Here is a 21,530-nt window from a genome sequence, read left to right as displayed (position 1 = left end):
TTTGTCAAAATCGCCTTATTTTTCCGTTTCAAATTTGGAAGGAATGGTCTTCTCCCCACGGAGTGGGATCCACCGGTCAGAGCCTAGGCTCGGAAGGCAACAAGCGTGGGGTCCAAGCGGCCGGGTGGGGAGGGGCTAGCGTGCGGAAAAGTGCGGCTCTGCGCTCGCCACGACGCGGACAGCCGAGGCGAGCGAGGACGAGCCGCCCCCACCCATGCCGCCGCCCCACCGCGCCGGCGCGGGCGACGCTAGCGCGTTCTTCGCGGCGACGCTGGTGCTGTGGGCCGTGTCGGTGGGGTTCGAGATCGGGGCGCGGGGCCGGCGCGAGCTGGCGGCCGTGGCGGCCGGCTTCGCCTTCTTCCAGGCCGCCAACACGGCCGTGCGCGCCGCCGTCTCCCGCGACCCGCTCTTCGTCAACACCGCCGTCTCGCTACTCCACTCCTCCCTCACATCCGCCTCAGGTCCGGCCCCTCTCTCCCCCCCCCCCTCCCCAAACCCTCGCATTTACTTTCCGCCGCTTTTCCCATTAATGTGCTTTGCTTTGGATTCATCGACCACGAGAAGCCGTACGCTTAATAGACTTCCTTCGTGGTACGACCAAAGTAGCAACGTCGGCCTGATTATCCGGTCGGTAAACTAGGTGATGCGGTGATGCTCGAAGCTTTTTGTTGTTCAGTCCTAACAAAAGGGAACATTGTGCGCTACTATGTACTACTACTCTTTAGTGCCATTTTTTGTTGGTTACTGCTTCCTTTTGCTGCAATTGTCTCCATTTGAGCTTTGACTGGTTGAAACTCTGCAATTATCTCCATTTGAGCTTTGACTGGTTGAAACTGTGCAATTGTCTCCATTTGAGCCTTGACTGGTTGAAGCTGTGCAAGATTTCTCAAAGCCCATATTGATTGCTGCCTTGCTGGTTAGTACTTAGTAGTATGCTGGCTTCTAGGGTTGTCCGGTTCCAACTTCTATGCAATGGCCTTGCATGCAACTGCATCGATGCCTGTTTATACAAAATTGCCAACCCATAAGAATGGTAATCGTAATATAGTGTGTTCAGAGGAGTTCACTAGTTGGGCGGCAAATATTTCCATTTTGTGTGCTAGTTGGGTGGCAAATCAGCACCTAACCTGGATGCAACATTTACACACTGGAGTATAAAAGGAGGAAAGTGTAAAGTACTGTGTTTACCATTTAAAACTTCACCTAGTGTCCTACCGAGATGCTTGGGCAACTTGTTTGCAGACCCGAATTCCTTTTTGCCAAACTAATTTATTTAACGTTTCACCTAACGCTTAATTGACTTCCGTCGTGGTACAAACTTGAGGAAGTTCGAAGCGTTGGCCAGATTGTTCAGTCGGTAAACTAGGTGATGCAGTGATGCTTGAGGAAATTTGTTCAGTCCTGGACAAAAGGGAACATTATGTGCCATGTACTCTTTAGTGGTAGTTTTTGTTGGTCCTTTTGCTGCAACTGTCTCCATTTGAGCTTTTGACTGGTTGAAAACTGTGCAAGATTTCTCAAAGCCCATATTGCTTCCTGCCTTTGCTGGTTAGTATGTTGGCTTGTAGGGTTTTCCTGTTCCAACTTCCAAGTAGACGAGGCAACTATGAAATAACCTTGCATGCAACTACATCCATGTTTGTTTGTACAAAATTGCCAACCCATAAGAATTGTGGTGTAAAGTGTGTTTAGAAGAGTTTTCACTAGTTCGGCGGCGAATATTTACATTTTATGCACTAGTTGGGTGGTATATCAGCACGTTGTGCCTAAGCACCAATTAGGTAGGCGTAGGATGAATAGATTGGGCTAGCTGGAAATGTGTCACCTAGTGCCTGGGGCCTTCTTTGTGTGCAGTGTGCTAGGCGGCTGGCCTTCAGAACAACCTGGATGCAGCATCTGCACAAACCAGAGTAGAAAAGAAAGACAGAGTATGTATTGTGTTCACCGTTTAGAATTTCACCTAGGGTACTACCGAGATGCTTAGGCAACTAGTTTGCAAGCCTTTGTTCCTGTTTGTCAAACTAATTTATTTAATATTTCACTATAAATGTTGATGAATGACTTAGAATCTTGTATTCTACTAATTTATGTATCAAGATAGTTTGTGATAGTACTTCTCAACACTTCTTGATCATTTACGAGTATTCATACCATGGAAATTTTGAGTACTGTAACATGAAAATACTAAAGACCAGCTTTAAAATAGTGCGTACATTGTTTCGTGGAAATACACAATGTCAGGTGAAACAAAGTGAGCACATTTTACCATGGAAATATTAAATGTCAGCTAAAAAAGTAGGTCTCGCCGGGATTTGAACCCAGGTCGCCAGATTCAAAGTCTGGAGTGCTAACCACTACACTACGAAACCATTTGATATGTGTAGTCCATTGATAGTCTTATTTCTGTCTTTTCCCTAGACAGACAGATTGATCGGTTTGCAAACAAGTGGATGCTTGATGCAATATGTTCGGTCCTGGACAAAAGGGAGCAGCCTGGTTTGTCATTTGTGTGCTCTTTAGTGCTATTTTTGTTGGTTACTGCTTCCTTATGATGGTGACAATTGTCTCCATTCGAACTTTGACTGGTTTGGTTGAAATTATGCAAGATTTCTCAATGCCCATACTAGTTGCTGCCTTTTGGGGGTTGGCCAGTTCCAACTTCCATGTGATGTGGCAACCATGCAGTGGCCTTGCATGCAAACACTTAATTGACTTCCGTCATGGTACAAACTTGAGGAAGTAGAGGCATTGGCCTGATTGTCCAGTCGGTAAACTAGGCGATGCTCGAACCAATTTGTTCAGCCCTGGACAAAAGGGAACATGAGTGCTACTATGTACTCCCTCCCCAAATTTGTTCAGTCCTGGACAAAAAGGGAACATTATGTGCTATGTACTCTTTAGTGGTAGTTTTTGTTGGTCCCTTTGCTGCAACTGTCTCCATTTGAGCTTTGACTGGTTTAAACTGTGCAAGATTTCTCAAAGCCCATATTGCTTGCTTCCTTTGCTGGTTAGTATGTTGGCTTGTCGGGTTGTTCTGTTCCAACTTCCAAGTAAACGAGGCAACTATGAAATAACCTTGCATGCAACTACATCCATGTTTGTTTGTACAAAATTGCCAACCCATAAGAATTGTGGTGTAAAGTGTGTTTAGAGGAGTTCACTAGTTCGGCGTCGAATATTTCCATTTTATGCACTAGTTGTGTGGTATATCAGCATGTTGACCCTAAGCACCAATTAGGTTGGCGCAGGATGAATAGATTGGCTAGCGTGTCACCTAGTGCCTGGGTGCCCTCTATGTGTGCAGTGTGCTAGGCGGCTGGCCTTCAGAACAACCTGGATGCAGCATCTGCTCAAACCAGAGTAGAAAAGAAAGACAGAGTATGTATTGTGTTCACCGTTTAGAATTTCACCTAGGGTACTACCGAGATGCTTAGGCAACTAGTTTGCAAGCCTGAGTTCCTGTTTGTCAAACTAATTTATTTAATGTTTCACTGTGAATGTTGATGAATGACTTAGAATCTTGTATTCTACTCATTTATGTATCAAGATAGTTTGTGATAGTACTTCTCAACACTTCTTTATCACTTCCGAGTATTTGTACCATGGAAGTTTTGAGTAGTGTAGCATGAAAATACTAAAGATCAGCTTTGGAATAGTGAGTACATTGTGTAGTGGAAATACTCAATATCAGGTAAAACAATGTGAGAACATTATACCATGGAAATACTAAATGTCAGCTAAAAAAGTAGGTCTCGCCGGGATTCGAACCCAGGTCGCCAGATTCAAAGTCTGGAGTGCTAACCACTACACTACGAAACCATTTGATGTGTGTAGTCCATTGATAGTCTTATTTCTGTCTTTTCCCTAGACAGACAGATTGATCGGTTTGCAAACAAGTGGATGCTTGATGCAATATGTTCAGTCCTGGACAAAAGGGAGCAGCCTGGTTTGTCATTTGTGTGCTCTTTAGTGCTATTTTTGTTGGTTACTGCTTCCTTATGATGGTGACAATTGTCTCCATTCGAACTTTGACTGGTTGAAATTATGCAAGATTTCTCAATGCCCATACTAGTTGCTGCCTTTTGGGGGTTGGCCAGTTCCAACTTCAAGGTGATGTGGCAACCATGTAGTGGCCTTGCATGCAAGCACTTAATTGACTTCCGTCATGGTACAAACTTGAGGAAGTAGAAGCATTGGCCTGATTGTCCAGTCGGTAAACTAGGCGATGCTCGAACCAATTTGTTCAGCCCTGGACAAAAGCGAACATTAGTGCTACTATGTACTCCCTCCCCAAATTTGTTCAGTCCTGGACAAAAAGGGAACATTATGTGCTATGTACTCTTTAGTGGTAGTTTTTGTTGGTCCCTTTGCTGCAACTGTCTCCATTTGAGCTTTGACTGGTTTAAACTGTGCAAGATTTCTCAAAGCCCATATTGCTTGCTTCCTTTGCTGGTTAGTATGTTGGCTTGTCGGGTTGTCCTGTTCCAGCTTCCAAGTAAACGAGGCAACTATGAAATAACCTTGCATGCAACTACATCCATGTTTGTTTGTACAAAATTGCCAACCCATAAGAATTGTGGTGTAAAGTGTGTTTAGAGGAGTTCACTAGTTCGGCGTCGAATATTTCCATTTTATGCACTAGTTGTGTGGTATATCAGCATGTTGTGCCTAAGCACCAATTAGGTTGGCGGAGGATGAATAGATTGGCTAGCTGGAAATGTGTCACCTAGTGCCTGGGTGCCCTCTATGTGTGCAGTGTGCTAGGCGGCTGGCCTTCAGAACAACCTGGATGCAGCATCTGCTCAAACCAGAGTAGAAAAGAAAGAGCGCAGTATGTATTGTGTTCACCGTTTAGAATTTCACCTAGGGTACTACCGAGATGCTTAGGCAACTAGTTTGCAAGCCTGAGTTCCTGTTTGTCAAACTAATTTATTTAATGTTTCACTGTGAACGTTGATGAATGACTTAGAGCATGTCTAACAGGCCCCGTATTTTTTCGCCCCTTAAAACGCGAGTAGAGGGCCCTGTATTCACTTTTCGCCGGCCGAAAACTCGTCCGAGTTTTCAACCCCTCAAAACAGGGTTTTTTGACAAATTGGATATTAGAACCAACACAACATTCACATAAAATAAATGTTTTACATCACACAATAATCGTCATAATTATTACAATAATGTTTTTCGGAAATGTCAACAAATGTTCTAATGGAAGAATTAAACAAATAACAAATGTTTCACACATACAACAATAGGAAATGAATGTTTCACACATACAACAATGGGAAATGAATGTAATAACTCATTGGCCATGCAACTGCCAATGGTGATCAATCAGATCTTGGGTGAGCTGGTGATGAGTCTCGGCATTTTCAATGCCTCGATGAGCTGCAAGAAAAGCTTCAATCCGATCAGGGTTCCTCTCGGGCTGCACTCGGGTGCCAACATTGTCATAGAAACATGGCAAGTTCAAACCTCTTTCATCTTCAATGATCATGTTGTGAAGAATCACACAACATGTCATGATATCAACAAGAGTTTCCTTGTCCCAAAACCTTGCAGGACCCCGGACAATTGCAAACTTTGCTTGCAAGACACCAAAAGCTCTCTCAATATCCTTGCGGCATGCCTCTTGATTTTTGGTGAAGCAAGCTTCCTTTCTTGTCAAAGCCTTGTCCTTTTCTCTTTTATGGACTTGACAATGGTTGCATAGTTAGGGTAAATACCATCTGTGAGATAGTACCCCATGGTGTACTCATTGTTCATAACTTTGTAGTTACAAGTTGGAGCTTCACCCTTAACTAGTCTTGCAAACAAAGGGGATCTATTCAAGATGTTGATGTCGTTGAGTGTCCCCGGCAGTCCAAAAAAAGCATGCCAAATCCATAAGTCTTGAGAGGCCACAGCTTCAAGAACAATGGTAGCATCACGGCTTTTGCCACAATACATTCCATGCCATGCTTTTGGACAATTTTTCCATGTTCAATGCATGCAATCAAACTACCAAGCATCCCCGGCCCCCCTCTTTTCATTGATCTCCATGAGCCTTTTTGTGTCTTCCTCATTTGGAGCTCGGAGATACGTCTCTCCATACAACTTGATCACCATCTTGGCAAACATACGCACGCAATCCGTGGTTGTTTGCACACCAATGCGAAGGTACTCATCGGTATAATCTGCTGGTATACCGTATGCAATAACCCTCATGGCGGCATATATTTTTTGATAAGGGCTAAATCCCATGACTTGGGCAGCGTTTCTTCTTTGCTTGAAATAATCGCAATTTGCCTCGCAATCTTTGACGATTCTCTCGAACAAAGTCCTACGCATTCGGTACCGTCTACGGAAGAGGCGGGGAGGATAGGTCGGTACCTCGGCAAAATAATCTTGCATCAGCTGTTCGTGGCCGAGTGCGCGGTTCCGCGGAATGCACATACGCCCCATCACGGATCCTTTCCGCTGATCCGGCAGGCTTGGCGCGGTCCTCCATGTGCTTCGTGCCGAGCAGGAGCAGCATCATCTCCGTCTCGTCGTCGTTGAGCACCTCCTCGATGTCCGAATCGTCGGAATCCGACGAGGACCAATCGGTCGACGTCGCGTCCAAATCCGCCATGTGCACATCCTCCGAAGCCATCTACCACGGTGTACCATACATCAGCCCCAAACACGACCATTCTACCGGCGAGAACGAAGAAGAGCGCGGCGGAATACTCACCGGCGAAAACGGCGGAGAAGACCGCGGCGGAAGGGCGGCGGCGCGCGCGGACGCGGATCTTCGGCGGGGGTGCGGCGGAGGTGCGGCGGGCGTCGACGCAGCTCGGCGCGGCTAGGCGGGCGCGGAGGGGCGCGGATCTGACGGATTCCGGCGGCGCGGCGGTGGCTGCGGCGGCGCGCGGGGAAACGAGGTGGGGGAACTGAAATGTCCGCACGCGGTTTCGGAATTGGGATACTGGTTTGGCCCTCTATCCCCGCTCCCACCCCGCACAAGGAGGGGGCAAAGACCCGCCCCGTAATCGAAAACAAGAAAAATCGCAGCGGGGGCCGTTTTTACGGGGTCTGCTAGACGGCCGGGTAGAGCCGAAACCCGTATTCTGGCGGTTATTATACGGGTTTGGCCCTTTTAAGGGGTCTGTTAGACATGCTCTTAGAATCTTCTACTCTACTCATTTATGTATCAAGATAGTTTGTGATAGTACTTCTCAACACTTCTTTATCAAGTACTTAACCATGGAAATTTTGAGTACTGTAGCATGAAAATACTAAAGATCAGCTCTAAAATAGTGAGTACATTGTGTCGTGGAAATACTCAATATCAGGCAAAACAATGTGAGAACATTATACCATGGAAATACTAAATGTCAGCTAAAAAAGTAGGTCTCGCCGGGATTCGAACCCAGGTCGCCAGATTCAAAGTCTGGAGTGCTAACCACTACACTACGAAACCATTTGATGTGTGTAGTCCATTGATATTCTTATTTCTGTCTTTTCTCCTGGACAGACAGATTAATCGGTTTACAAACAAGTGGATGCTTGGTGCAATTTGTTTGGTCCTGAAAAAAAGGGAGCAGCCTGGTTTGTCATTTGTGTGCTCTTTAGTGTTACTTTTGTTGGTTACTGCTTCCTTATGATGGTGGCAATTGTCTCCATTCGAACTTTGACTGGTTGAAATTATGCAAGATTTCTCAACGCCCATACTAGTTGCTGCCTTGATGGTTAGTTTGCTGCCTTTTGGGGGTTGGCCAGTTCCAACTTCCATGTAATGTGGCAACGATGCAGTGGCCTTGCATGCAAACACTTAATTGACTTCCTTCATGGTACGGACTTGAGGAAGTAGAAGCATTGGCCTGATTATCCAGTCTGTAAACTAGGTGATGCAAGAAGCAATTTGTTCAGCCCTGGACAAAAGAGGAAATTAGTGCTAATATGTACTCCCTCCTTCCCAAATTATGATGCATATTAGTTTAAGTCAAAGTCAAACTTTGTAAACTTTGATCAAACGCATAGAAAATAATATTAACATCTACAGCACTAACTCAATGTTATTAGAACCATCATGAAATATATTTTCATATTATATGCATTTGATATTATGAAAGTTAAGATACTTTCATATATAGTTAGTCAAACTTTGTAAAGTTTGACTTTAACCAAAACTAATATGCATCCTAAATTGGGAAGGAGTGAGTACTCTTTAGTGGTAGTTTAGTTAGTTACTGCTTCCTTTTGCTGCAATTGTCTCCATTCGAGCTGTGACTGGTTGAAACTGTAAGATTTCTCAAAGCCCATATTGCTTGCTGAGTATGTTGGCTTGTAGGGTTGTCTGATTCCAACTTCCAAGTGATGAGGCAACTGTGCAATGACCTTGCATGCAACTACATCCATGTTTGTTTGTACAAAATTGCCAGCTCATAAGAATGGTAATCCTAATAAAGCGTATTGTGAGGAGTTCACTAGTTGGGCGGCTAATATTCCCTTTTTGTGTGCTAGTTGTGCGGCAAATCCGCACCTAACCTGGATACAACATTTATAGACTAGAGTATAAAAGGAATAAAGTGTATTGTGTTTACCATTTAAAACTTCACCTAGTGTCCTACCGAGATGCTTAGGCAACTTGTTTGCAAGTCCGAATTCCTTTTTGTCAAACTACTTTATTTAATTATTCACCATGAATGTTGTTAATTCTTGTTGATTCACCTGCAATCTTGTAATGTATTTATGTATCAAGATAGTTCGTAAACATTAACTTTTCAACACTTCTTATTCACTTATGAGTGCTTGTACCCTGCATGTTTTGAGAACATTGTAGCATGGAAATACTAAATATCAGCTTCAAAATGTGAGTACATAGTACCATGGAAATACTAAATGTCAGATAAAACAATATGAGTACAATTTACTATGGAAACATTCAATGTTAGCTAAAAAGTAGGTCTCATCGGGATTTGAACCCAGGTCGCCAGATTCAAAGTCTGGAGTGCTAACCACTACACTACGAAACCATTTGATGTGTATGGTCCATTGATGTCCTTATTATTTCTGTCTTTTCCTTAGACAGGCAGATTATTCAGTCCGTCATCTAGGCCACACTTGATGCGATTTGTTGGGTCCTGAACAAAAGGGAGCAGCATGGTTTATGTGCTCTATTTTTGTTAGTTACTGCTTCCTTATTGTGATGACAGTTGTCTCCATTTGAGCTTTGATTGGTTGAAATTGTGCAAGAATTCTCTGCCTTGCTGGTTAGTTCATTGCCTTCTAGCCTTCTAAGGGGCTGTCCAGATCCAACTTCCAAGTAATGTGGCAACCATTCAGTGGCCTTGCATGCAAATACTTCTCTCTTTGTATACAAAATGGAAACAATGAAACAATGGTACTGTTGTAAAGTATGTTTAGACGATTTTCACTAGTTGGGTGGAAAATTTTCCATTTTCTGCAGTATTTGGGCGGCAAATTAGCACCTAGTGCCTAACCACCAATTAGGTGTACGTAGAATGGATAAGTAGTCTATCCGTAAACGTGTCGGCTAGTGACTGTGTGCTGTCAGTGTGTCCAGTGTGCTAGCTAGGCGGCTGGCCTTTAGAACAACCCGGATGCAGCATTTGCGCAACCTAAGGTAGAAAAGGAAGAAAGTGCATGCATTATGTTTACCTTTTAAAACTTCACCTAGTGTACTACCAAGATGCTTATGCAACTTGATTGCAAGCCTGAATTTCTTTTTATCAAACTAATTTATATAATGTTTCACCGTGAATGTTGTTGATTCCTTTGCAATCTTGTATTATACTCATTTATGTATCAAGCTAATTTGTAACATGTACTCCCTCCGTTCTCTTTTAGTCTACATTCTAGGAAAAATCAGACAAATTAGTAGTGCATTTATTAGTACTACTTAGATTGGTAAACATCCAATCCAAGCCATATTGGAAATAGTGACATCCAATAGATAAAGGAGGAACACTTCGTTTTCCGTATTCTTGTTGACTAAAAGCTAATGTAGAGTATTTCAGAACAAATTTTAGTCCTAGAATGCATAGTATTTCAGAACGGAGGGAGTACTTGTCAACACCTCTTTTTCACTTATAAGTTTGTACCGGGACGTTTTGAGTACACTCTAACATGGAAAGTCTAAATACGAGCTTATAAAAGGCGAGTACGTGTTACCATGAAAATACCAAATGTCAGGTAAAACAATATGAGTACATGTTACCATGGAAACATTCAGTGTCAGCTAAAAAAGAAGGTCTCGCCGGGATTCGAACCCAGGTCGCCAGATTCAAAGTCTGGAGTGCTAACCACTACACTACGAAACCATTTGATGTGTGTGGTCCAGTGATGGCCTTATTTCTGTCTTTTCCCTAGACAGACAGATTAATCAGTCCGTCATCTAGGTAAAGGCATGCTGCAATTTGTTGGTTCCTGAACAAAAAGGGAGCATCATGGTTTATGTGCTCTTTATTGTTATTTTGCTAGTTAGTGCTTCCTTATGGTGATGACAGCTGTCTCCATTTGAGCTTTGATTGTGAAATTGTGCAAGATTTCTCTGCCATGCTGGTTAGTTTGTTGCCTTCTAGCCTTCTGAGGTGTTGTCCAGATCCAACTTCCAAGTAATGTGGCAACCATGCAGTGGCCTTGCATACAAATACTTCTGTGTTTATATACAAAATGGCAACTATGAAAGAATGATAGTGTTGTAAAGTATGTTTAGAGGATTTCACTAGTTGGGCAGCAAGTTTTCCATTTTCTGCAGTATTTGGGCGGCAAGTTAGCACCTAGGGCCTAACCACCAATTAGGTGGCCTAGAATGGATGAATAGTCTAGCTGTAAATGTGTCACTTAGTGCCTGCGTGCTATCTGTGTGTCCAGTGTGCTGGCCTTTAGAACAAGTAAACAACCCAGATGCAGCATTTGCGCAGACTAGGGTAGGAAAGGAAGAAAGTGGGTGTTTGTGTTTTCCCTTTCAAAACTTCACCTAGTGTACTAACCGACATGCTTAGGCAACTTGATTGCAAGCCCGAATTCTTCTTTATCAAACTAATTTGTATAATGTTTCACTGTGAATGTTGCTGATTACACTGCAATCTTGTGTTACACTCATTTATGTATCAACCTACTTCTTTTTCACTCATAAGTTTATACCAGAAAGTTTTGAGTATATTTTAGCATGGAAATTCTAAATATGAGCTTAAAAAATGTGAGTACATAATGCAATGGAAATACCAAATGTCAGGTAGTAAAACAATATGAGTACATGTTACCATGGAAACATTCAATGCAAGCTCAAAAAGTAGGTCTCGCCGGGATTCGAACCCAGGTCGCCAGATTCAAAGTCTGGAGTGCTAACCACTACACTACGAAACCATTTGATGCTTGTAGTCCATTGATGGCTTTATTTTTGTCTTTCCCCTAGACAAAGGGAGCAGCATGGTCTATGTGCTCTTTATTGTTTTTTGTTTGTTAGTAACTGCATCCTTATGATGATGAAAATTGTCTCCATTTGAGTTATGGTTGAAATTTTGCAAGATTTCTCAAAGCTAATACTGATTGCTGCCTTGCTGGTTAGTTTGTTGCTTTCAAGGGGGTTGTCCAGTTCCAACTACCAAGTAATGTGACAAGCATGCAGTGACCTTATATGCAGCTACTTCTATGTTTGTATACAAAGCGGACTATAGAAGAATAGTGATACTGTAAAGTTTGTTTGAGGTGTTCATTAGTTGGCGCCAAATATTTCCATTTTCTGCGCTAGTTGGGTGGCAAATCAGCACTGAATGCCTAACCACCTATTGGTGGGCCTAGGATGGATAGGTTTGCTAGTTGGAAATGTGTCATCTAGTGCCTGGGCATCGTCTATGTGTGCAGTGTGCTATGCGGCTGGCCTTCAGAACAACCTGGATGCAGCATTTGCACAGACTAGAGTAGAAAAGGAAGAAAGTGTATGAATTGTGTTTACTGTTTAAAACTTCACCTAGTGTACTACCTAGATGCTTGGGCAACTTGTTTGCAAGCTTGAATTCCTTGTTGTTAACCATATTTATTTGGTGTTTCACTGTCAGTGTTGTTAACTGCTGTCTATTCACTTACTACATTGTATTATACTCATATATGTATCAAGATAGTTTGTAATATCCACTTTTCAACACTTCTTCACCTATGAATATTTGTACTGTGGAAATTTTGAGTACATTGAAGCATGGAAATACTAAATATTAGCTTAAAAAATGTGAGTACACTGTATGGAAATACTAATGTCAGGCGAAACAATGTGAGTACATTTCCATGGAAATATTAAATGTCAGCTCAAAAAGTAGGTCTCGCCGGGATTCGAACCCAGGTCGCCAGATTCAAAGTCTGGAGTGCTAACCACTACACTACGAAACCATTTGATGTGTGTGGTCTGTTGATGGCCTTGTTTCTGTCTTTCCCCCCTAGACAGACAGATTAATCAGTCCGTCATTCTAGGTGATGTTTGATGTAATTTGTTCGGTCCTGAACAAAAGGCAGCAGCATGGTTTCTGTGCTCTTTAGTGTTTTTTTTGTTAGTTACTGCTGAGTGCTGACAATTGTCTCCATTTGAGCTTTGACTGGTTGAAATTGTGCAAGATATCACAAAGCCCATGCTGCTTGCTGCCTTGCTGGTTAGTTTGTTGCCTTCTAGGGATTATCCAGTTCCAATTTCCAAGTAATGTGGCAACCATGCAGTGTTCTTTCATGCAATTGCTCCCACCATTTTTTAGTCAAAGTCAATATTTGTAAAGTTTGGACTTTTGGTTGCGTTGCCTAGTGCATAAAGCTTGACAAGAATATAGGAATAAATATCAACATCCATAAGTACCAAAAGCATATGAAAATATACTTTATGGCAATTCTAATACCATAGATGTTATATTGTAGATGTTGATATTTTTTCCTAAATATTTTGTATTGAACTTTACAAAGTTTGACTTTGACTAAATAAAAGAGGGAGTACTTCTATGTTTTTATACACAATGGACAACTATAAGAGGATGGTAATGCTGTAAAGTCTGTTTAGAGAAATTAACTAGTTGGGTGGCAAATATTTCCATTTTGTGTGTTAGTTGGGTGGCAAATCAGCACTTATTGCCTAACCACCAATCAGGTGGGCCGTGGGCTGAGGATCGATAAATTGGCTAGTCGTAAATGTGTCACCTAGTGCCTGGGTGCCGTCTATGTGTGCAGTGTGCTAGGCAGCTGGCCTTTAGAACAACCTGGATGCAACATTTGCACAGACTAGAGTAGAAAAGGAAGAAAGTGTATGTATTGTGTTTACTATTTAAAACTTCACCTAGTGTAATACCTAGATGCTTAGGCAACTTTTTTGCAAGCCTGCATTCCCTTGGTCAAACTATAATTTATTTTGTGGTTCATCGTGAATGTTGCTAAATTTGTTGATTCACTTACTATCTCATATTATATTATACTCATATATGTATCAAGATAGTTTGCAATATCCACTTTTCAACACTTTTCACTTATGATAGTACGGTAGTACCGTAGTGTGTTCGAAGGCACACGCCCCTCTGTCACCAATCTGATGATCAAGATCAAGGAAGAAGCGTCCCTCTGGGCTCAAGCTTGTTCCTTAGGCCTTCGCGATGCCCTGCCGATGACATGGGATGTGCATTAGGGCCACTTTTGAACTCCATATAACCCACATCCTAGGGGGCTTGTAAAAAACCCCATCTTTTCAATGAAATGAGATGCTAAGGACCTTTGCGTTTTCTCGAAAAAAAATAGTACCGTTGAAGTTTTGACTACATTGTAGCATGGAATACTAAATATCAGCTTGCAAATGTGAGTACATTGTACCATATGGAAATACTAATGCAGGTGGAACAGTGTGAGTATGGTTTCCATGAAAATACTAAATGTCAGCTAAAAAAGTAGGTCTCGCCGGGATTCGAACCCAGGTCGCCAGATTCAAAGTCTGGAGTGCTAACCACTACACTACGAAACCATTTGATGTGTGTTATCCTTTGATGGCCTCATTTCTGTCTTTTCCCCTAGACAGACAGATTAATCAATCTCATCTAGGTGATGCTTGATGCAAATTGTTCAGTCCTGGAAAAAAGGGAGCAGCATGGTTCATGCGCTCCTTATTGTTATTTTTGTTAGATACTGCTTCCTTATGGTGATGACAATTGTCTCCATTTGAGCTTTGATTGGTTGAAATTGTGCAAGACATCTCAAAGCTTATACTTCTTGCTGCCTTGCTGGTTAGTTTGTTACCTTGTAGGGGTTGTCCAGTTCCAACTTTGAAGTAATGTGGCAACCATGCAGTGGCATTGCATGCAAATAATTTTTTTCTATACAAAATGACAACTGTAAGGAATGGTAGTGTTGTAAAGTCTGTTTAGAGGAATTCTCTAGCTGGGCGGAAAATGAGCACATAATGCCACCTAGTGCCTGGGTGATGTCTATGTGTTACAGCTTGCTAGTCGGTTGGCGTTTAGAACACTTGCTGTCTTACAATGTTTTTTTTTCCATACCGCTTCTTGGAACGTAATTGTTACCACCAGTATGGATGTCACAAAAATTGACACGTAATTGTTACCACCAGTATGGATGTCACAAAAATTGGCAATTGCTAAACAAAAGTTTGATAGAAAGGAAAATTGTATGTCCTAGATGGTCAGATTTATGCCATTAGATGTGTTGCTCTTTCTGTGTGTGTGGAATAGCTTGTAGGTCTCCTACATATTCTTGAAAATATATGCTGTATTTTGCTAAGCATATCCACTCATCAATTTGTTCCATCAATGCTTACCGTATGTTATTTAATTCCTAGACTTGCTTTTTTATTAGCTTTATCTTGTCTATGCTCATTCCTGGCTTTATTTGCAGTTATCTTTGTTCTTTTGTGTCGATGGCGTGCTAAGGGCCTTGAGAACATGTTTGAGCATGCAGAATTAGTTGGTCGCAGTTGGCTTGGAGCATATTCTGCTCTGTGCTTTTCATGTGGCTACTTTGCTTATGACCAATTGGATATGCTCCGGTACCGTCTGTACAGTGGATGGATCCCTGGAATTCTCATGCATCACCTTATTCTGCTCATTTGCTTTACACTAGCTCTATATCGGAATGTGACAATCAACTACCTAGTTCTCACACTTTTATGCGAGGTACATATATCTCTTCTCATTCGTCCTGGCATCTTATCTTGTTGACAAAGTTGGTTTATACGGTCACTTTAAGTAATCTTTTATCCCATCATTTATCACGGGTTGACTGTTTGCCCAGTTGTCACTTGTCAGTAGAGGAACAAGTTTAAGAGAGAATCTTTCCTTGAACTTGTAAGTCATTGCACCCAAAATGTGAACGATGGACCATCTTACTGGCCCGTGATGTAAATTAATGGCACTAGCATTGCGTTTCCAACACAGGATTGTGAGCTGCTGTCACAAGTGTCCATAGTTAGTAGATAGCCACATTAATAAGTGTAGCCCCAAAATTTGTTGCAGACGTATTGTCGTAATGATGGTACAAAGAGAACATAGAGAAGACATTTCACTTTATCCGTATCATTTGCTACACAAAATATGGTCGGTCCATTCGGTATGGCCTTGAAGGTTAACTATTTTGATTGACCAGCTGGGCTTAGCTAGTGCTGTTGCAGTTGCTTCTTCGTGTTGAGACACCTAACTAGACTAGGGATGTGGAAGTGGGACAAGTGGGATAAGGATAATCAAATCTGGACATATTAAGAAGGAAAGAGAGTCAAAAGTAGTCAAATGAAGTCAAATCTACATTTCCCACTTCTGCATCCTTGTAGCTAGAATCCAATATTAGTTGAGTACTTGTATGTATGTGTTTCACATTGCTAGAATAAAATATTGATATCTGATTTTAAGAATAAAATATTGATGTATGAAAATGAGTAGTTAGTTCTGTCTCCACCGTAAGCAGTGAGGAAGGTCTATATTCGATTTCAGTGACTAATCCAAAATTAGTAACTATATGAAGAAAATTTGACAAAGCTTATGACCGCAGATGCACTCCATATTTTTGCACATAAGGAAATTGAGGAGAATGGCTGGATTTCGTGATTTCAGCAGAAAAATGGTGAAACTGGAATGGATACTCAACTGGACCACCTTTGTGACAGCAAGGGTAATCAGCCACATATTGATTACCTACAAACTGATCACCGATGCACACAAGTTTGATAAGGGCATTGAGCTTCCATTAGCTCTTTTTGGTATGGCAGGAATGAATGTGCTCAACGTATCTTTAGGGCTTGATCTAATTAAAGCATTCTCACGAGAGAGAAATCAGCAGAGGCATCAGGACTGAATGTGCCTTTCTTGATGGTGATGTACTGTAAATTTTGGCAAGGTTATAGTCACACAGATGTAAATCAGAAGACAGAGGTATGTTTGAGTGTTGTTAGCCTCTAGGCTTTGTCGTGACGAGCCATGTATGTTTATGTATGTTGAATTTGTATCAAGATGTCTTCAAACCCGCCATTAGTGGACATTACATCATGACTTACACCCATACAAAACGGAGATGCAGCATTTGCACAGAGTAGGAAAGGAAGAAAATGTATGTATTGTGTTCGTTTAAAACTTCACCTAGTGTACTACGGAGATGCTTTGGCAGCTTGTTAGCAAGCTTAAATTTAATTTCTTTTTGCCAAAGTTATTTTATTTTCAGGTTTGATCGTGCATGTTGTTAATTACTATTGATTCACTTACAGTCGTGTCGTGGAAATTTTGAGTCATTCCAGTATATCAGCTTAACAAATATGCGTGCACAGTACCATGGATTTGGCAAAACAATGCCAGAGTCCCTATTGTCAGCTAAAAAACAGGTCTCGCCGGGATTCGAACCCAGGTCGCCAGATTCAAAGTCTGGAGTGCTAACCACTACACTACGAAACCAACTGATGCCCATGTCGTGAGGACCCACTATATAATCTATGTATGGTGAATTTGTACTGTATTAAATTCTCTGCCTCAGCCGCCGGTATTAGTAGATATTACATGCTGACTTTTAATTACTTCCCATACAAAATCTGGATGCAGCATTTGCACGGACTAGTAGAGTAGAAATGGAAGAATGTGTATGTATCATTTGGTTAGGCAATGAAGATGTGCTTAGGCAACTTTGCAAGTTTGAATTCTATTTTGTCAAACTAATTTATTTAAGGTTTGATCCTCAATGTTGTTATTTGTTGTTGTTTCACTTGCAATCTTGCATGTATGGAGATAATTTTGTGATGTGTACTTTTCCACACATCTTTTCCACTTGTGAGCATGTGTATCATGGAAGTTGTGAGTACGTTCTTAACATGGACTGTCAGCTAAAAAAGTAGGTCTCGTCAGGATTCGAACCCAGTTTCAGGTACGGAGTAAAACCAATGCAGTGTCAGCTAAAAAACAAGGTCTCGCCGGGTTTCGAACCCAGGTCGCCAGATTCAAAGTCTGGAGTGCTAACCACTACACTACGAAACCAATTGATGTTTGTTTTCTATTTACATTTTTATTATTTAAACGATTCTTCCTGGACAGCTAGAACAGTGTTCCTTCTGGTGTCTGACTCCGATTAAATTTATTTACTTTTATTTTTTGGGTTTTCCCTCCGTTTGCCATTTGGAAGCTAAATGGGCAGAGAATATCTTACGAATACCTTACGCTTATTATTATTGTTCCAACAATGTAGCATGATTCTTTCCATACATTTTAGCCAAAAGCTCCATGGCGCATGTATCATAATTTTGCCTCATTGAGTTGCTATTAGGTGTTTGCTTGGTGTTTTTCTTCCTATATTAATTTTGATAATATATGTTATTGCATTTTACAACTTTTGAAAAGAGGTCTAACGAGGCAACCATCGGATAACAAAATTTATCTAGCTCCAATAGGATTAGGAAGCAACAGACCTCCCACCATTTTTTTACTTATAAAGAGTTCTCTATTGCCACTTTAACTGAAATTATATAAATATATTTTCTTTCATCAACCTTTATATTTCCATTCGAGTTATTTTTTTTGGCTCTGTTCTATGCCCATGTGCAATTAATGGGATGATGTCTTGATTCCTACCTGGACCTAATTGGATTAACATATAAACTTATTCTTAATGTGAAAGAACCCCTCAAAATAATGAAGAGACACAACATTGACTGTTCTTGAAGGAAGACGCACCATCACAACTTCCATAGAATTACAAAATTATCACAAATGTTGTACCCTATATATATCAATACCAAACACCAAAGATAGTGCAACTTTATGTTAAAAATTCAATAGGATTAACAATTAGCAATGACATAAAAATGAGTTTGAGACAAAAGCTTGGCTATATGTTAGCGCCACACTTCCTACGTCTTGCTCACTCTTGTATCCGACAACTCATATATGTTGGATCAGTCACCAAAATCACTCTCTTCCACCCCCTTTCTTTGATGTCATCAACTTACACGCAACCATCGTCTACTCTTCCCCGACTATTTCTCCCCCTTTGACGATGTCGTGATAGAGGTAATGTCGTCCTCACCACTTACCTACGGCTGAGGTGAAGCCACAATGTCACCACGATGGGCGTGAATAGTTGGAGCATGAGTTCGTTAGACTAGAGTCTACGGGAAATTTCAAAGGTGCGAAATTCGTTATGTTCCCCAAAAAGAATTACTCGAGCATTGGACGGAAGTTCCTATGCGAGAAATGGTAGCCACTACCACTCACATGCCACTTCACTAAAATGCAACGTGGCACACAACAAATTACAGTATGCTAGTAGCTTTACACAGAAGTATTCTTGAGTGATGTGTGGCAATTCCTGTACTAGCAATGCTAGCCATACGCCTTACTTCACTACAAGCCTTTCTTCGTGCGGGGACAGTTCACTACAGGCCAATGATAGTATAGTGACAAATGACAATGTACCTAGCCTTAGGCACAGGTTGCACCGTGGCACTTTTTTTTCATTGAAAGAAGTAGAGAAAAACATTTTACAAACGATAGCACTGTGGCATTCCGGAACGATGTTGTTGAAGAACACCTATAGGAAACAAAAGATAGATCCGAAAAACCATATCAGCAATGAATGTACTCCACAAGCCTCCCACGGGCCACGGCTCCAAGAAGCACCATGAGACCAAAAGAAAAGACCGAGAGGCACTATTTCATGCGCCGACACCGCCACCACGTGGCCACTGTTAGCTTGATACCTAAATAGAGCCCTCCCAAAGCTATGGTGACCAAAACTAAACGGGCAACCCTAGACTGGGGTTTCTTCCACCTTCCGATGCCGAAAGGCATCCCTAGGCGAGGGGAACCGGCGGCAAAAGCACACAAGGAACCCAAGCTTTATGTTGCAAGAGGTGTGGGAGATACGGAGTGTTTTCTAGTATGTTCTTGCCGGTGAACAAAGAAGATACATTGATTGTGCTTGAAAGAAGACACCATCACAACATGCATAGATTTACAAAAGCGACACGAATGTTAGGGCCGATATATACTTGCAAGGCCAAACACCTAAGATAGTGCAACTTTGTGTTGAAAAGTCTACTTGGATTGCAAAAGAAAACCAAACATTTGTCTCGAATTAGCAAAGGTATAAGAGAATATGCACATGACAAAAACTTGGATACATATTTGGGCCTCCCTATGACCAGGTCACCCCTTTTCCTTTTCTCCGACAAGTCGGTTATGTTGGATCAGTCGCCACAACCACCTTTTGCCACCCTCTTCTTTGAGGTTGTCGACTTACCCGCCACCACCATTTACCGTTCCCTGACTAATCTAGGACCGAAGTAGCGCTTAACTTGCCCCCTACCTACGATGCCACGATAGAGGCAATGTCGTTGTCGCCACTCATCTATGGTTGAGGCGATGCCACAGTGACACCACGAGAAGAGTTGGAGCATGAGTTCGTTAGACCGGAGAATTGCGGAGGTGAAAATTTCGGTCTGTCTCCGCCCAAAAAAGGATTAATTGTGCGATGGACGGCAGTTCCTATGGGAGCAATGGTAGCCATACCACTCTCAGTCACAGTCCACTTCACTACGCTCCAACATGGTACACAACAAATTACAATGTACTAGTAGCCTTACACATGCGTGGCACCGCTGCAGCCTGGCCCTGTGGCACTTTTCCGTGAGGCGAGCGTACCAACCACCTCTGCTCAGTCAGCTCGCTCGTGCGGCCGGAGATCGATCGCAGGAACCGTATCAGCTCCGAGCCCCGTGCACCACCCGCCATTGGTCGGATCCGGCTAGACGTGGTCTCTCCGCTGCCCTTCGCGCACCCTATCCTCGCCGCGCCACACGTACGATCCTCCGACCCATGCCAATGCCATCTCATAAAAACTGGACGCGCGGCAGCAGAGCAAAGTCCCCCAGAGCACCCCACAGCCACAGGCGCACGAAGCCATATCGCGAGTGTGTGAGTGTGAGTGAGTGTCTAGGCGGCCATGGCAGCACAGTCGATGCTCATGTCCGGCGTCAGCGGCGTGGCCTCCGGCAGGAGCCTCCTGCAGGCCGCCCGCCCCGCCGCCACGCCATTCTCGCGGCTCGCGCTATCTTCGTCGCCGTCCTACTACAAGCACATGCCGTCCCTCTCCGTCAGGACCATGGCCCTCTTCGGCAAGTCTAAGACCAAGGCCGCGCCGGCCAAGAAGGTGCGCACCAATGCAGCTCTATGTTTCTTTTCCTTCCTCTAGCTAGCTGTGGTGGTATATAACTGACGAACATGGTACGTACGTGTTGTTTGCTCAGGTCGCTGCGCCCAAGCCCAAGACCGAGGACGGCATCTTCGGCACCTCCGGCGGGATCGGGTTCACCAAGGAGAACGAGCTCTTCGTCGGCCGTGTTGCCATGATTGGCTTTGCCGTGAGTACATCGCAACCGAGACCATGTTTTACACACGCATGCTTTGTTGCTTGATGTGTAGATACGATACCAACAGGGTACACTAGGTTTTTTTTTTCCTTTGGTATAGATGGAATTAATACGCCGCTCTTTTTCGCAACTAAAAAACAACAACTATACATTCTCGTATCAAAAAAAAGAGCTAGGAAAACCCAAATCTATTTTCCTTAGGAAATTTACAATGGTGCAAATTAGTTGTAAATATGTCGCATATGTTAGCCTTACGGGGTGAAGGTTCTCATCTAAAAGAGGGGTGAACCGCCACGTGTGATGAGGATGAGGAACAAAAGAGTGCCGAAAAAGAACGAAAGCTCGCTAGTGTCTGATATGATGGGTAAAGCCGGTGCCACTCCAAGCGTAGGTGGATGTTCTAATGGGGACACCGATGCCCCGCCTTGTTGCGGGTGCGAGCGCGTGAATAGGAAGAGATGGTGGTGCCAACAACTAAGTAGAGAAATGAGGAGCAGTGGGAGGATAAAAATAAAGGACAAAGAGGCAGGGATGCGGAGGAGGAAATGAAGTGGGCAACCAAGGGCGGGTTCGCTCCTTGAAAGAAAGTAGGGTGAACATTCGTGCCCGGTCTAGTTTGTGCACTACTACTGTGAAAAATACCGGTATAGTACCACAAAATTGTGTTAGGAAACTT

The 21,530-nt window shown here is 42.7% G+C and overlaps 2 protein-coding genes and 10 non-coding genes across 12 annotated transcripts in view; 2 read left to right on the top strand and 10 right to left on the bottom strand.

The window, feature by feature from the left end:
- The first annotated feature begins 214 nt into the window (after positions 1–214).
- LOC124662742 (TLC domain-containing protein 2) lies at positions 215–16,488 on the top strand. The gene is made up of 3 exons (XM_047200544.1): positions 215–461; positions 14,854–15,131; positions 16,000–16,488. Exons 1-3 carry the CDS (start codon positions 215–217, stop codon positions 16,300–16,302), a joined length of 828 nt encoding a protein of 275 aa, XP_047056500.1. The 3' UTR covers positions 16,303–16,488.
- TRNAQ-UUG lies at positions 2,298–2,369 on the bottom strand. Its single transcript has one exon. It is a non-coding gene; the product is annotated as a tRNA-Gln (tRNA).
- Positions 3,748–3,819, bottom strand: TRNAQ-UUG. Its single transcript has one exon. It is a non-coding gene; the product is annotated as a tRNA-Gln (tRNA).
- Positions 7,370–7,441, bottom strand: TRNAQ-UUG. The gene has a single exon. It is a non-coding gene; the product is annotated as a tRNA-Gln (tRNA).
- On the bottom strand, positions 8,925–8,996 carry TRNAQ-UUG. Its single transcript has one exon. It is a non-coding gene; the product is annotated as a tRNA-Gln (tRNA).
- On the bottom strand, positions 10,233–10,304 carry TRNAQ-UUG. The gene has a single exon. It is a non-coding gene; the product is annotated as a tRNA-Gln (tRNA).
- On the bottom strand, positions 11,281–11,352 carry TRNAQ-UUG. Its single transcript has one exon. It is a non-coding gene; the product is annotated as a tRNA-Gln (tRNA).
- TRNAQ-UUG lies at positions 12,298–12,369 on the bottom strand. Its single transcript has one exon. It is a non-coding gene; the product is annotated as a tRNA-Gln (tRNA).
- Positions 13,895–13,966, bottom strand: TRNAQ-UUG. Its single transcript has one exon. It is a non-coding gene; the product is annotated as a tRNA-Gln (tRNA).
- Positions 16,489–16,820: 332 nt separating the features above from the next.
- On the bottom strand, positions 16,821–16,892 carry TRNAQ-UUG. The gene has a single exon. It is a non-coding gene; the product is annotated as a tRNA-Gln (tRNA).
- Positions 16,893–17,393: 501 nt separating this feature from the next.
- On the bottom strand, positions 17,394–17,465 carry TRNAQ-UUG. Its single transcript has one exon. It is a non-coding gene; the product is annotated as a tRNA-Gln (tRNA).
- Positions 17,466–20,359: 2,894 nt separating this feature from the next.
- Positions 20,360–21,530, top strand: part of LOC124659511 (photosystem II 22 kDa protein 1, chloroplastic) — a 2,377-nt gene continuing 1,206 nt past the window's right edge. The window contains exons 1-2 of the mRNA XM_047197378.1: positions 20,360–20,634; positions 20,732–20,845. Coding sequence (XP_047053334.1) covers positions 20,428–20,634; positions 20,732–20,845 — 321 coding nt within the window. The 5' untranslated portion in view covers positions 20,360–20,427. The remainder of the gene's footprint in view (positions 20,635–20,731; positions 20,846–21,530) is intronic.

The sequence above is a fragment of the Lolium rigidum genome, chromosome 6, assembly GCF_022539505.1.
Source record: "Lolium rigidum isolate FL_2022 chromosome 6, APGP_CSIRO_Lrig_0.1, whole genome shotgun sequence".
Classification (NCBI taxonomy): Eukaryota; Viridiplantae; Streptophyta; class Magnoliopsida; order Poales; family Poaceae; genus Lolium; species Lolium rigidum.
This window is presented reverse-complemented; position numbering and strand designations above follow the sequence as displayed.

Bases quoted from the DNA above. Each gene is read 5' to 3' on its own strand.
- LOC124662742 (XM_047200544.1), top strand. From the start codon at position 215: ATGCCGCCGCCCCACCGCGCCGGCGCGGGCGACGCTAGCGCGTTCTTC. The intron at 462-14,853 runs GTCCGGCCCCTC...CTTTATTTGCAG, and splicing joins CTCCCTCACATCCGCCTCAG to TTATCTTTGTTCTTTTGTGT. The intron at 15,132-15,999 runs GTACATATATCT...TTATGACCGCAG, and splicing joins TTCTCACACTTTTATGCGAG to ATGCACTCCATATTTTTGCA.